Consider the following 12,522-nt stretch of genomic DNA (forward strand, 5'->3'; position numbering starts at 1 on the left):
GTATCCCCTTTATAAAAGTTTGAAATACACCTTACTGAACTTAAATTGCCATATATTACCTCCGGTCTTTATTAGTTTACCCGTATTCATTTTTGGTATGTTCCTTATTAGTTTACCCACTTTTTTTTTTTTTTACTTTTGAAATGGGATCACTAACTTTCCATCACACATACATTCAATTTTAATATAAAATAATGGTTTATGTTTCTTTCTATATTCCACAACATTGTTTCTCCTAAAACTTTGTGCAAAAGAAACGGGTAAACTAATAAAGATCGGATGGAGTATATATTGGATAATATTTTCTTCTTCCTACTCTATATATTGAACAAGTTAGCAATGGAATTGAATTTGAAATTTCAATTAAACATTAAATTAAGGAGGATTTCTTCTTCTTACATATGTCTGGAAATCTTTGTTAAAAGATTAAATTGACTATATAACTTAATTTACACAATTAGAAGAAAAAACAAAAAAGTGAATATCATTTTAATTATTACAATGATAAAATTTTAAAAACTAAGTGTTAATTGTTATTCGTTAATCTCTATTATACTCCCTCCGTTTCATTTTAATTTAAACATTTACACTTTTCACGCATGCCAATGCAAAACTTTGAGGACATATATCTTTAATTTTGTATTTGTAAAAATTATAAAACGTACATATTAATAAAAAAAACATATTATGATGAATCTAACAAGATCTCACATGACTATATTTTCATCCGCGTATAAATCACAAATAATGGTCAAAGTGAAATTTGTGAATAGTATAAAATATCAAAGTGTGTAGATCAAAATGAAACAGAGGGAGTATAAATTAAACTCTTCCACTTGATATAATTTTTTTCACTTTATTTGAACATAAGCTTTCTTCAACTTTATATTTCCTTCTCTCAATACTATATTTGAAGGATGATGAACAAATAACTAAAAAAAGAACGAAATATTGATTTTAGAAAAACATATTAAAAAAAATAATTATAAATTTCTATTCGAATCACATTTTTCGTAACATTGATGAATAACTAATTGAAAAAAAATATTAATATAACACATACACAGCGTGCAAAAAATGCTAGTATCTATTAAATAAAGCACATAATACTAATATTAACACCTTGAATCCTCGATATAGCAATATATTTAACCTTCAAATAAGCAACTTTGTTGTTCTTTTATTATACAAGGCACATCTATATTTCTATATATATTATTAAAACGTGTGAAAGCAACAAGTCGTCACTTGTCATCTAAATGTATACGCTATTATGCAATTCAATTAATTTAACAAAAGAAAAACGAATTATATGCAATGATCCAAGGCACCGTCCGTACTAATAACTAGTTATGAATTCAAAAGGTAAACTACCCAAAACTACTTGCCAGTTAGCACTCTCTTACATGTTTACTCAGATAAGCTTAGGTATAAAAAGTCCACAATGCTGACCAAGCTAACAATACTTACATTAGAAACACAGATATAAAAACTTGCTTATCCACGCAATCTGACTTAGAATCTGATACGACAAACGATGTACTTACAATTGCACACGCACGTTTAAAAATCAACGGCCACATTTATATAACAAGCAGAACCATGCACATATGTGTATCCTCAATGCTTCGGACCCAGCAGTGCAAGAAGAAATTTCCTATAGTTTCCTGATGTTTCCGAGTGAACTGCATCAACCAACGACTTCTTATACTTCTTTTGGTACTCAGCCTTTATGTACTGCATATCAATCTCTACCCTTGTCACAATAACCCTAATGAGTGTTGTATCATCGGTTCCTAACCCCTTCATTGCTTTTCGTAGTACCTTAAAGCAACAATGAGGTCATAAGTTGGAAGCGTAATTTATTTAAAATCTTGAACTGTAATATACTTCCCTCAAGTAAGTAATAGACTGTGAATGGTGCTTGATTATGGAACAGAGAAACGAATTACAACAATATCACTATCCTCAAATCATGCTTCGAATAGAACACTACTTGAATACAATATCCAATATCTAGAATGAACTTCATCGCTTAAGTTTGAAAGATGAAGACAAAACAGTAAATTGGAAGCACGTATTGTGGAAACTCGAATCAATATAACATAGTAGAACTTTATACAAACTTTAAATAAGTAGGTGATGTATATCGCCTCCACTTTTCTATCTTTTGATACATTGTAGGGTCGTTGCATGATTTTACTTCACTCTTAAACCAAAGGTTTTGCATGTAAAAAAAAGAGTTGTTATTTTCAGTTTACGTAGGCATCAAATAACGAAATTGAAAGTCAGGCAAACTCACTTGACCCTCAAGCAAAGGCAAATATCGAAACAAAGCTTACTTTGACCGCAAGCAAAGGAATACTCATTTTTGGCATGCATATGTGGAGAACTTGGGCAGCAAGTTTGCTTAATATCTGATTTTTGTTAAGTTAGGAAAGTTTCTTAGTGTTAGAATAAAAGCTTCACTTTTAGGAAAGTTCTAGTGTGAGACTTCGTTTAGTTTGATGGAAAATGGCTTTTTCATGAAAAAATATACCCATGGAAAACGCAAATGAACAAATGTTCTCCTTTGTTTGGTTTGATGGAAAACTTTTAAGCTAAGAAGGGAAAAATGGAGATGTTGAGAATGATAAAGTGGAGGAAAATAGTGTTCCTCCAAATTCTAGAGGAAACTGTTTATAAAAGGATGAAAAACTCTTTTCCACCTTAGTTTTCCTTTCTTAAATCCCTTGTTCAACCAAACAACGGAAAATGGGGAAGATCGTTTTCCTGGAAAATGTTTTCCCCCAAAAAAACGAAGCATGAATTAAATTTGTTTCTTTCTCTTATTTTAGGCATGTGAGTTGTTTAGATTATTTTCTTGTTTCTTTAGCTTATTTATGTCAAGTTTCCTTGGTCTTTCTTTGGTAATGCCTATATAAAATCCCCCTTACTTCATTAATAACAGAGAGATTATTTTATGTTATAACTTTGAGTTATTTAGATGAACTTTGGCTATCTTTTCTTTTTTCTTTTCTTCTCATGGGATTTTGTTGATACCGTATGGAGCCACCGACGTGGGCAGTATAGCATGTGAAGGGATCTCAAGCAATGCAATTGCTCGCCCACTTAGAGCCGATGGAGATTCTCGGACAGGGAAAGGTGGCACTCGACATCTATTAAACAACACCAAGAACAAAGTCATACCATGTCCTCGAAGAAACTCGGGAAAAAGAAGAAAGAGAGGATGGCAACGCCCCCTTCCCCCCTTGACCCCCTAAGGGGGAACCGAAGGAACAATTATTGACTGCCCCTTGTCCTCTTTCTCTGCTTGGAACCCTTACCCAGACCTAGTTGGAAGGGAACTAGATCCTTAATCCAGGTTAGACGTTTAAGAGTTCTGAACAACCACATAACCAAGACTTATGTTAATCTCTATTATATAAGCCAAGGGAGGAGGTGTGGTGTCCTCTTTTGAAGTGACTAAAATACCCTTAATGATCAAATTAATGGAATGAAAAAAATTATAAAAGCAAATCATTCAAAAATTCTCATTCCAACTTGCCATTTAAAACAAATTTAAAATGGTATATGCATCAAATGCTTCAATCAAAAATTAAATGGACAAAATATTTATACCTTATAAAAAAAGATGGCATATATAACGTGCACATGAAAAGTCTGAACATTCACTATCTTTGATACTCTTTAATTCAGTTAAACCAACTCATTATTTTTGTTCTTTCTGTTCAATATTCATTCACAAAAAATTAATGTTAACAATCACTTACAACCTTTTTATTTTTTTACATTAGCGAATTAATATACTTCATCTAAATTCATCTAACTGTTGAATTTTTCACATTTAAGTTTAATCATAAATAAAGTACGAATGGAGTATCTAATAGAATAACGAATTTTGAAATTAACGCACGCATCGCATGCATATAAAGGCTAGTCTTCTCAAAACCATGATTGTTTTCATCAGTTAATCATAGCTTTGGTTAATTACTCTTAAGATCCGCATTTAGGCAACTAGATTCACATCAGTAGGCACTACAATTATGAAATTTATACTGCAGCTTACCAACTTGATATGTCTTTTAACAATGTAAATTCAATTATTCCAAACACAACTTGTCAATATAATTCTGCCGCCAGTTATTTTAAAAACAAAAATCCTAGTTCCATTTATTGAAGCAGTACTACTATAAAGATGCTTAGAAGTTTATTTCATTTCAATTCTTGTGTTTGTTGATTATACTGCTAAACAATGAAAGGAGTGAAGGTCCCCTTATAATGATTAGAAAAAAAAGAATTTTGTCAAAAAGAAAAAAGGGCACCTTCGCGAAGTATTTTGCTGGGTTTTCCGCACATCTTACGATAGTCAAAAGAGCATATGCAAACAATCCTGATGTTTCCTTCTTTATAGCCTGCAACCAAAACAATGAGTTGAGTATCTCAAATATTTGTGGAAAAAGATGCCAAAACAAAATTCAGTACCTTTTCTAGAGAGTGTCCATACATGCCATTGTAGGTTGAATCTACAACGGCTAAGTGTGCCCTGCTTCTCTCACTAAAAATTTTAATGAAGATGTCCTCATCAGTACCCAGTCTCTTCTCCCCGGCTCGATAGAGTGTCTTTGCATCATTCTCAGCAATCATTCTGTCAACTTCAAAGCCTTCATAACGCTGTATGCTTACATATGCTAGCAAAAGCTACAGCGAAGTAATAATTTCCCTTGTCAGCATTGAACAGCTATATAACTAAGGTTGATATCATATATTTATTATAAAATTACCTTCTTGTGGTCTCCAGAGGCATATTTTTCTAGATCATGCTCTAGGTAGGATCCAAACCTGGAAAGATAGATCTGCTTGAAGGTCAGTATCTGGGAAGGTGTACGAGAACATATAACTTCAGTGGCACCTCTGAGATCATTTGCGAGCAGTGCCTGCCTCAGAGCAACAGCATCGCGCGTTGCTGGGTCTTTCATCCAGAGGAGAACTGCATTCTGAGCACACCAGCATGCAGGAAACAATTATTTGTCGTTCTCATTGACTACTGATGAAGCTCGCAACAGAAAAGGATTGAGGCCCGGGAAGGGGGATCCCATATACTATCACTTGGTCACTTAATTCAATAATTTATATCAAAGCATAAATTATGTAAGAGAGCAATATAGGCCACTAAAACACAGGCAAGTAAGATGAAAGGAAACTCAATTAAATAAATATAGAGGATGTTGTTAGCAGTGTAGAAGGATTGGGGTTAGAAGAATAAATAAGTTATAAACTAAACGAGAAAAAATCAAGCCTCACATACCTCTAGTTTACCGGTCAGCTCCTTCGTCAAACGGTTAAGAATATCTTCAGAGTACAGAGCTCTATATTCATGTTGGATAACTGTGCGCTGTGAAGCATCACGATGAGCAAGTATATTGATCACCGCAGAAGTGTCACAACCAAACCCTAGGAGGACGAGCAATTAAGAGAAGAAACAATCAGATTTCTTTCTAAAATCTAATAGGTCCCCGAAAATCAATCTACTACAAAAACTCACAGTAAATGATCCACACCATTCATAGCTTAGCCTTCTCTAATAATGAAATTGACTAAACTTGCTGACATCGGATTTTAGACAGGATATTGACTCAGATGATAATGACAATATCTACAACAGAGTTTCAGATAAAATTTGAATGTGATCAAAACTCAAAGTCCAGTATGTTAATTTAAACAATACATAAGGTAAAAATTAAACTTGTTTCCACTCAGTGCTACGATTTAGCGACGGATATTTCCAACAGAACAACTCAGGAACCTTTACTTTCGAAAACTAGAAATGTTGTCAACCTTTCACCATCATGCCTCAAACTACAACATTTCTTTAGCTTTCCATTAATTCTAACTCTCCTATGTTTATCACATATAATCAATAACGCCTCGCCACGAAAACTGCATACTAGATGGTAACCGACACTCGAAGATTCTTTCTTTATATGAAAATGATCAGGCAATGGATGCAGTAAGCAGGAAGCCATCAAACCATGACTTTGATCACACACTATGTTCCATTATTGCACAGAAAATTACAGAACAATGCACTTCGAAAATTCTTTAACATATTCGAAAAAATTTTAACATACTCCACTCATAAATTCAAAAAACAGGCTGAATAATCATTCGAGAACTGAGATCATTAAATTATTGAGCTAATTAATAATTTCCAAAAGGAAAGAAATGAAGCGAATTCAAAATTCCACTGACGTTGATAGTTAGGGTTTTTAATTGAACAAAATTATCCCAATTTTATATAGTAAAATTCATCAAATTAGTCCAAAGTGATATATTCAATTTCTCATTACATATAAACAAACAAATATATATAACACTTCAAATAATCAGATCAAAAAAAAAACATGGAATTGCAGGAAAAAAAACAGAGAGATGAAAAATGATATTACCTTTGAAGGCCTTGTGAAGGTGTAAAACATCATCGCGAGGAGAAACAAGCGTTGGAGGTACGCTGAGAGTCGACATCTTTTGTTTTGTCTTCCTCGAAAATATTCTCTCTCCTCGTATAAGTTATAACAGACAACAGTGTGGAGATAAGTGATTGATGATTTGATTGGAATCAGCGGATTCAATATCTAATTGTGTCTTAATCTTTTATTTTATTTTTTTTTATTTTTTTTTTGGTGTTTGCACCCGGTTCACCCTTCGGGCTACATCCGGATCGAGGCCAAGTTCGGGGTGGTTAGGTTCCATTCCTCTACCAAGGGTGTTGCGGGGATTCGAACACGAGTCCGTCCTACCAAAGCCAGTCCCCATCACCACTGGGCCAACACTTACTTGGTTGTCTTAATCTTTTATTGGTAGTATAATAATACGTGATTAGGCTTCAGTGTTGGATAATCATTTTCTTAATACCAAAAGGGGAGTTGGCAACGTCCACGTATTGGTATATTGGTGTAAGGAAGACCAATAAGTTTCGGGCACTTGGCTTTGGCAGTTGGGACTTTAGGTGAGAGAAGGTGAGGACTTGAGGAGGTTGATTTTTTATTATGTTTGCTAAATCATGAATTAAAGCAATTAGAATATGTTATTTTCACTTTATTTTCAGTTTTTTTTTTAGAAAAAATAAGTTATAATACAGACTAATAAGTTCAAATATGTAAATTTAACATATATTCGGGTGTATCAGGCACATTCACATGGTAAACCCGAATGTATGATGAATGAACTTGTTTAAATTGATGAATGAACTTGTTTAAATAAGTTCGATCCAGCAAAAATAAGCTATGACAAACTCACAAATAAAATTTAACAAAATCAATTAGTTCACACAAATTCTAATAAGGCCACATTAAAAGATTGATATTTTAAGACCACCATTTGATTATAGAGGTTTTTTAAAAAAAAAATAGCACCACGTTGATTTAGAAATGGCCACAGGCCAGCTCAACTTGGCATGATACAGAACTAGATTGGTTAGCTGACATGTCCGATCTAATTCAAGTTCATGCATTGACAGTTATCTTCATCCTTAAAACCGTATTGGAAGTTCCATGCTAAATAGTAGTGACAGTTCCATTTTGAGTTATATTAATAATGTTTAACACATCTGAGTCGGATCGTCCCCGGATCAGTCCAATCTAGGCTTGGGCTGGGGCTGATTCAAGTTTGGCCCATCAGTTTAGTGTTTATTTTTTTGCGTAAATGAAAATGTGTGTTGATTTTAAAATTTAAATTGCATATGCACAAATATCTACGATAAATATTTTTCGATGTCGTCCATATACACTAGTGTTTTCGATAACTGGATCGAGGATGAAGAACTTTATGCATTTTCTTGACTGGTTTAACGGGCCGATTTAGGGTTGAATACGGTATACGAGCCGTTCAGGACTAGGGTCCGGACGGTTTCCTCACCCATCATTGGCACACTAGAACCCGTTAGATTTTTCAGTTTTGAGCCAGTTCAGGTTCGGTCAACTGATGGTAGGTATGGGTCGGCCGGTCTTCTTACAGGTGGGTTAAGAGCTAAGTCCGATTCTGTTTCGCCTAATGGCCACCTCTATGCCGGTTGATTAAATGAATTTTTGCAATATTTTAGAAGTATTTAATCTAAGTTCAAGTCAAAAAAGGTTTAGTCCATCACCTTGAAGCATGAGCAGGCGCAGAGAAGTGAAGGCCAAACACTTTGGCCTAACGGGAATGAACAACAACAAAAAGAAAAGAGAAAGTGCCTCGAGCGTCCCTATACAAATCACTTTTGTTTTGAATATTAACAAGTAACAACAAAATGGAGTTAATTTTTAAAATTTCCCTATTTTAGTACTTTATACTATTTTAAAAAAAAATATCTCAATTACCAATAATGAACTTGTTCTAATTTATAACTGCAATATGCAACATCATTATTTATAAGCCCCAAATCGATTTCAAAAAACCCTAGTATGAGACTTCGAACCCACTATTCACCTTCCTCTTCAATTCAGTTGCTCTTAGCCATACTTTTGCAGGTGCTTTAAGTGTGCCAGTATTCAAGCCCCTTTACTTCTCCTAATCATAATTTGCCATAAAAATTTCGTGGACTACAACCCTAATTATGGTTTGCAGTTGGAAAAATCGTCCTTTGCCTTACCCAGGCTAGATTCTGCTACTCCTTCATTGTTGTGCCCAATCAGTGGAAGGGGTCCCCTATACTATAGAGTTGCGATCTAGAGTTAGCGTTATTAATATTGGTTTTCTTTCCTTTAAGTACAAAAGAAAATCCCTGCTTAGGGTTTTTATATTTGGGGAATTTAATGCAAAGCTCCTTTACTTTCTTGGCGTGGAATGTATTATGGTAGCAGTTGATTGTTCAAAAAGTGAGTTGGGGAGAATGGGGAGTGTTAGCAAACTTGGCCGATTATGTATTATGGTGATTTTGGTCGCATTTAATGCGAGGAATGACATTACAAATAACAAAGTAGCGTTCTGTATTCTCCAATTACAGCCAACTAGTAATTTCTTTCCTTGCTATAAAAGGAGTTCTCAGGTAAAATTTTATATCACCTTTTCCCAAGTTTATTTCATATCTTCTTGTCTTTCTCAATTTAGTCCTTCTGTTAGTTCCTATTTTCTGGCTATGGAGCATTCTTTTTTATTTAAGAATGCCCTTTTAGAATCAAATATTGACAAAGTTCCTTCTGTCATGCCTGAGGTGTCTGTGAATCCTGTTGCTGGTCACATTCCATTTGTGGCCCAGTCTTGTTCTGAAGCTATTGTTGGGGATCTTATGGCTCCTCCTTTGGTCTCAAAGTCGATGGTTCTTAATGAACTCCCTCATGTTCAGAAGAATATTATGGAGCTCACAAAATCCTGTCTAATAGTTAAAATGTTAAGCACTCTTCTTGATTCTCGTACTATCATATCTCGTACTAAAGGTGACTGGAAATTTGTTAAAGGGGAAGTTGAATATTTAGAAATGGGTAATGGGTGGATTCTGTTAAAGTTATCCAATCCTGGGGATCTTTATTCTCTTGTTTGGAGTGAAAGGCCCTGGCATGTGCAGGGAGATTTGTTTGTTATTTATCCTTGGAGACCTTCCTTTGATCCCTATGTGGAAGAGTTGAAGTGGGTTGACCTCTGGGTACGTATCCCAAGGTTACCTACTGAGTTGCTAAATTTTGAGTCTGTCTCTACTCTTCTTGTTGCTAATGGCATTGGAGCTTTAATCAAATTGGACCCTAGGTCTCTTCTTAGACACAAAATTCATTTTGCTTGAGCTTGTGTGAGAGTTGGCATTAAATCCCCACTACTTGACTTTGCTGAAGTGTGTAGGCAGGGGGGTTTAGTGCAAGGGAATGTGGTATGGTATGGAGATTTCTCTAGTGGGTGTTCTTTCTGTGGTTCGGATGACCATATTATTGATAATCGTCCTCTTTTAAACTCCTTTAAAAAGGAAGTCAAAGTTACGCTTATAAAAAATCCCAAACAAAAGTGTCTTTATGAGAATTTGGCTAATGCTAACCAAGAAAATATTGAACATACAGTTGAGCAAGCTAATGTAGTTCAAGCAAAGGTTAAGAATGTTTCCTTTGTTCCAAAGTCCCTCAAAAATCTGTTCCTCCAAAGAAAAGGCTTTTCATAAGAATGTTGATATTGATGTTGTGCAATCTAATGTACATGTAACTGTTGTCCCCAGTTCTAAGCCTAGTAAAGGCATTGTTATTGCTGAAAATGTGACTCACCATGACATGAATCTCTCTAAGAAAGTTGTTGTTGTAATGGGTGGAAGTGAATCAGTCAATACTGCTGGTAAGGCTCCTATGCAAGTAGGAGCAAAGGAAAAAGGAAAGGGTAAGCTATTCATAGCTTGTCCTATGGTGGAAGCTTCCTCTGATTATGAGGAATCAAGAAGGATGGTTTCAGACTTTCCTCCTTCTCTGGAAGCTAAAGAGTGGTCCGAAAAGACCCTCTTTGACCCTGTGCAAGGTGATGGTGACTGGGGAATCTTGCTCTAGTTCCTGCTCTACCCCCTATCAAAGTAGTGCAGGCTGGGCGGGCCAGACCGTGGACCGTAGCAGGCTGGGCTGAGATTTCACAGCCCAGGACCGAACCGTGAAATTCATGGGTTGGGTGGGCTGCTACGCGGGTTAAAAAATCATGGCCCACACCGGTCTGTTACCGGTTTTCACGGTTCGAGAAGCAATTCTGGCGCTTCGTGGGTCTAGTTGCCTGGCATGAGAATTTTTTTCGAAATTATTTAATCATTGAAATTATTCATTATTGTTACATAAAATCTTTAAAATGAATTAAAATATATACAATTATTAATATTAATGAATAATTTCATTATTTTAAAATTTGATTGAATTATAATATATGCAATTTGATTAAAATATACACAATTTGGTTCAATATTTACTTGGACTGGGCTGGTCCAGTTCATGGGTCGGCTGGACCGGTTTCGTGGTCCGGGCTGGGCGATTTAGTAGCGGGCTAGGCTCAAAAAATCTGGTCCATGACCCACCCACCAATTTCACGGTTTGAGCTGGGCTGGACCGGGATTTTTGCGGGGTCAGCCCACACGGCCCACGAGGTGGGCTGGGCTGGATTGGCCTGTTAGGATAATCAAGCAAAAAAATAACAAACTTTAGCAGATACATCTAATTTCATAACAAATCAACGTTTCCCAATATTCGTCTTGGCAATGGAAAAAGTTGATGTCTCTTAGGCCTATCTTCAAAGCTGGCCTTTGATGGCAAGTAGGTAATGGTAGGTTGATTAATTTCTGGCAGGACAACTGGGTATTTCCTTATCCTCTAATAAAAATAATTCAAAATCCGATTGTGAATAATGCCCTTAAGGTTATTGATTTCATTTCTCATGACAAAAGATGGCAATTAGATTTAGTGTCTGCTATCCTCCCTATCCATATTTTTGAACTTATTATCAAGGTTTTCATTCCTTCCAATGATATAGATGACGAAGTTTTCTGGGGTCTACTCCGGACGGGGTCTACTCAGTCAAATCTGGTGCTAAGTTTCTTCTTGATTCTCAAGTCAGTGGGTGGGACAAAGTTGAATACAACTGGAACTGGAAGTATAATGTTCCTCCTAAACCTCAAAATCTTTTATGGAAAGCTTGCAATTATGGACTCCTACCAAGGAACGTTTAGAGCAAGTTAAAGTCTTTACTCCCCAACAATGTGAATTGTGTGGGTGCTCTGTGAAACTGTAAATCATCTCTATTCTTTAATCTTTAACTGTCAATTCACGGTGCATGTGTTTAATCATTTAGGTCTTGTTGGTGATTGGCCTCAGATTGCTCAGGATGCTAACCTCGCCTCTTTTAGGGGAAATCTCAGTATTTGTTATGAAAAATCAGGTGCTAAAAAGACTTCTGAATTAGCTATAGTTTGGTGGTTTATTTGGTTTACTCGATATAGGATTATTTTTTCGAATGATTTTTACTCGGTTAGGAAAGTTAGTTCGTTGGTCTTAAATTTTGCTAATGACTAGGTCCATTGCAAGGTTGTTGACGAGCTTTTAACCCCGGTCAAAATGTTGGCTCCCTCTGTTAATTCTTCTAAGGCTGTAGATCTTTGGGTTGGCGCCCTCCGCCCTTGAACTTTGCTAAAATAAACTTTGATGGGTCAAAGTATCACGATGGGAGTGCAACTTATGGCTTTGTGATTAGGGATCTTAAGAGTGAGGTGGTGGTTGCGGGTTGTAAAGCTTTACCTTCTGCCTATTCTATTATTCAAACTGAAGCTGGGGGCCCTAGAGAAGCTGTCAAAGCAGCCTTATCTCTCAATTTGACCAATCTTCGTGTAGAAGGAGATAACATTAATGTTATCAATTCAATTAGTAAAATTTGGAAGCCTCCTTGGACTATTAATGCTTTGATTGTTGATGTAGATTTGGATCTCGCTAAATTCAGCAAGGTGTCGATAGCGCATTGTTTCAAGGAAGCGAACCAGGCAGCGCATTTCATGGCTCACAAGGGTCACGGGGTTCCAAATTTACTGTATCAGTTTCCTCCCTT

At 35.7% G+C, this 12,522-nt stretch overlaps 1 protein-coding gene across 1 annotated transcript; it reads right to left on the reverse strand.

The window, feature by feature from the left end:
• Window positions 1-1,337: 1,337 nt before the first annotated feature.
• LOC104903898 (annexin D5) lies at window positions 1,338-6,610 on the reverse strand. Its single transcript, XM_010692032.4, has 6 exons — window positions 6,450-6,610; window positions 5,309-5,454; window positions 4,785-4,997; window positions 4,486-4,701; window positions 4,326-4,415; window positions 1,338-1,824 (listed from the first exon to the last, which is right to left on the reverse strand). The coding sequence occupies exons 1-6, from the start codon at window positions 6,523-6,525 to the stop codon at window positions 1,621-1,623; spliced, it is 945 nt and encodes a 314-aa protein (XP_010690334.2). The 5' UTR covers window positions 6,526-6,610; the 3' UTR covers window positions 1,338-1,620.
• Between the last annotated feature and the right edge of the window lie 5,912 nt (window positions 6,611-12,522).

This window comes from Beta vulgaris, chromosome 9 (assembly GCF_026745355.1).
Source record: "Beta vulgaris subsp. vulgaris cultivar EL10 chromosome 9, EL10.2, whole genome shotgun sequence".
Lineage (NCBI taxonomy): Eukaryota > Viridiplantae > Streptophyta > Magnoliopsida > Caryophyllales > Amaranthaceae > Beta > Beta vulgaris.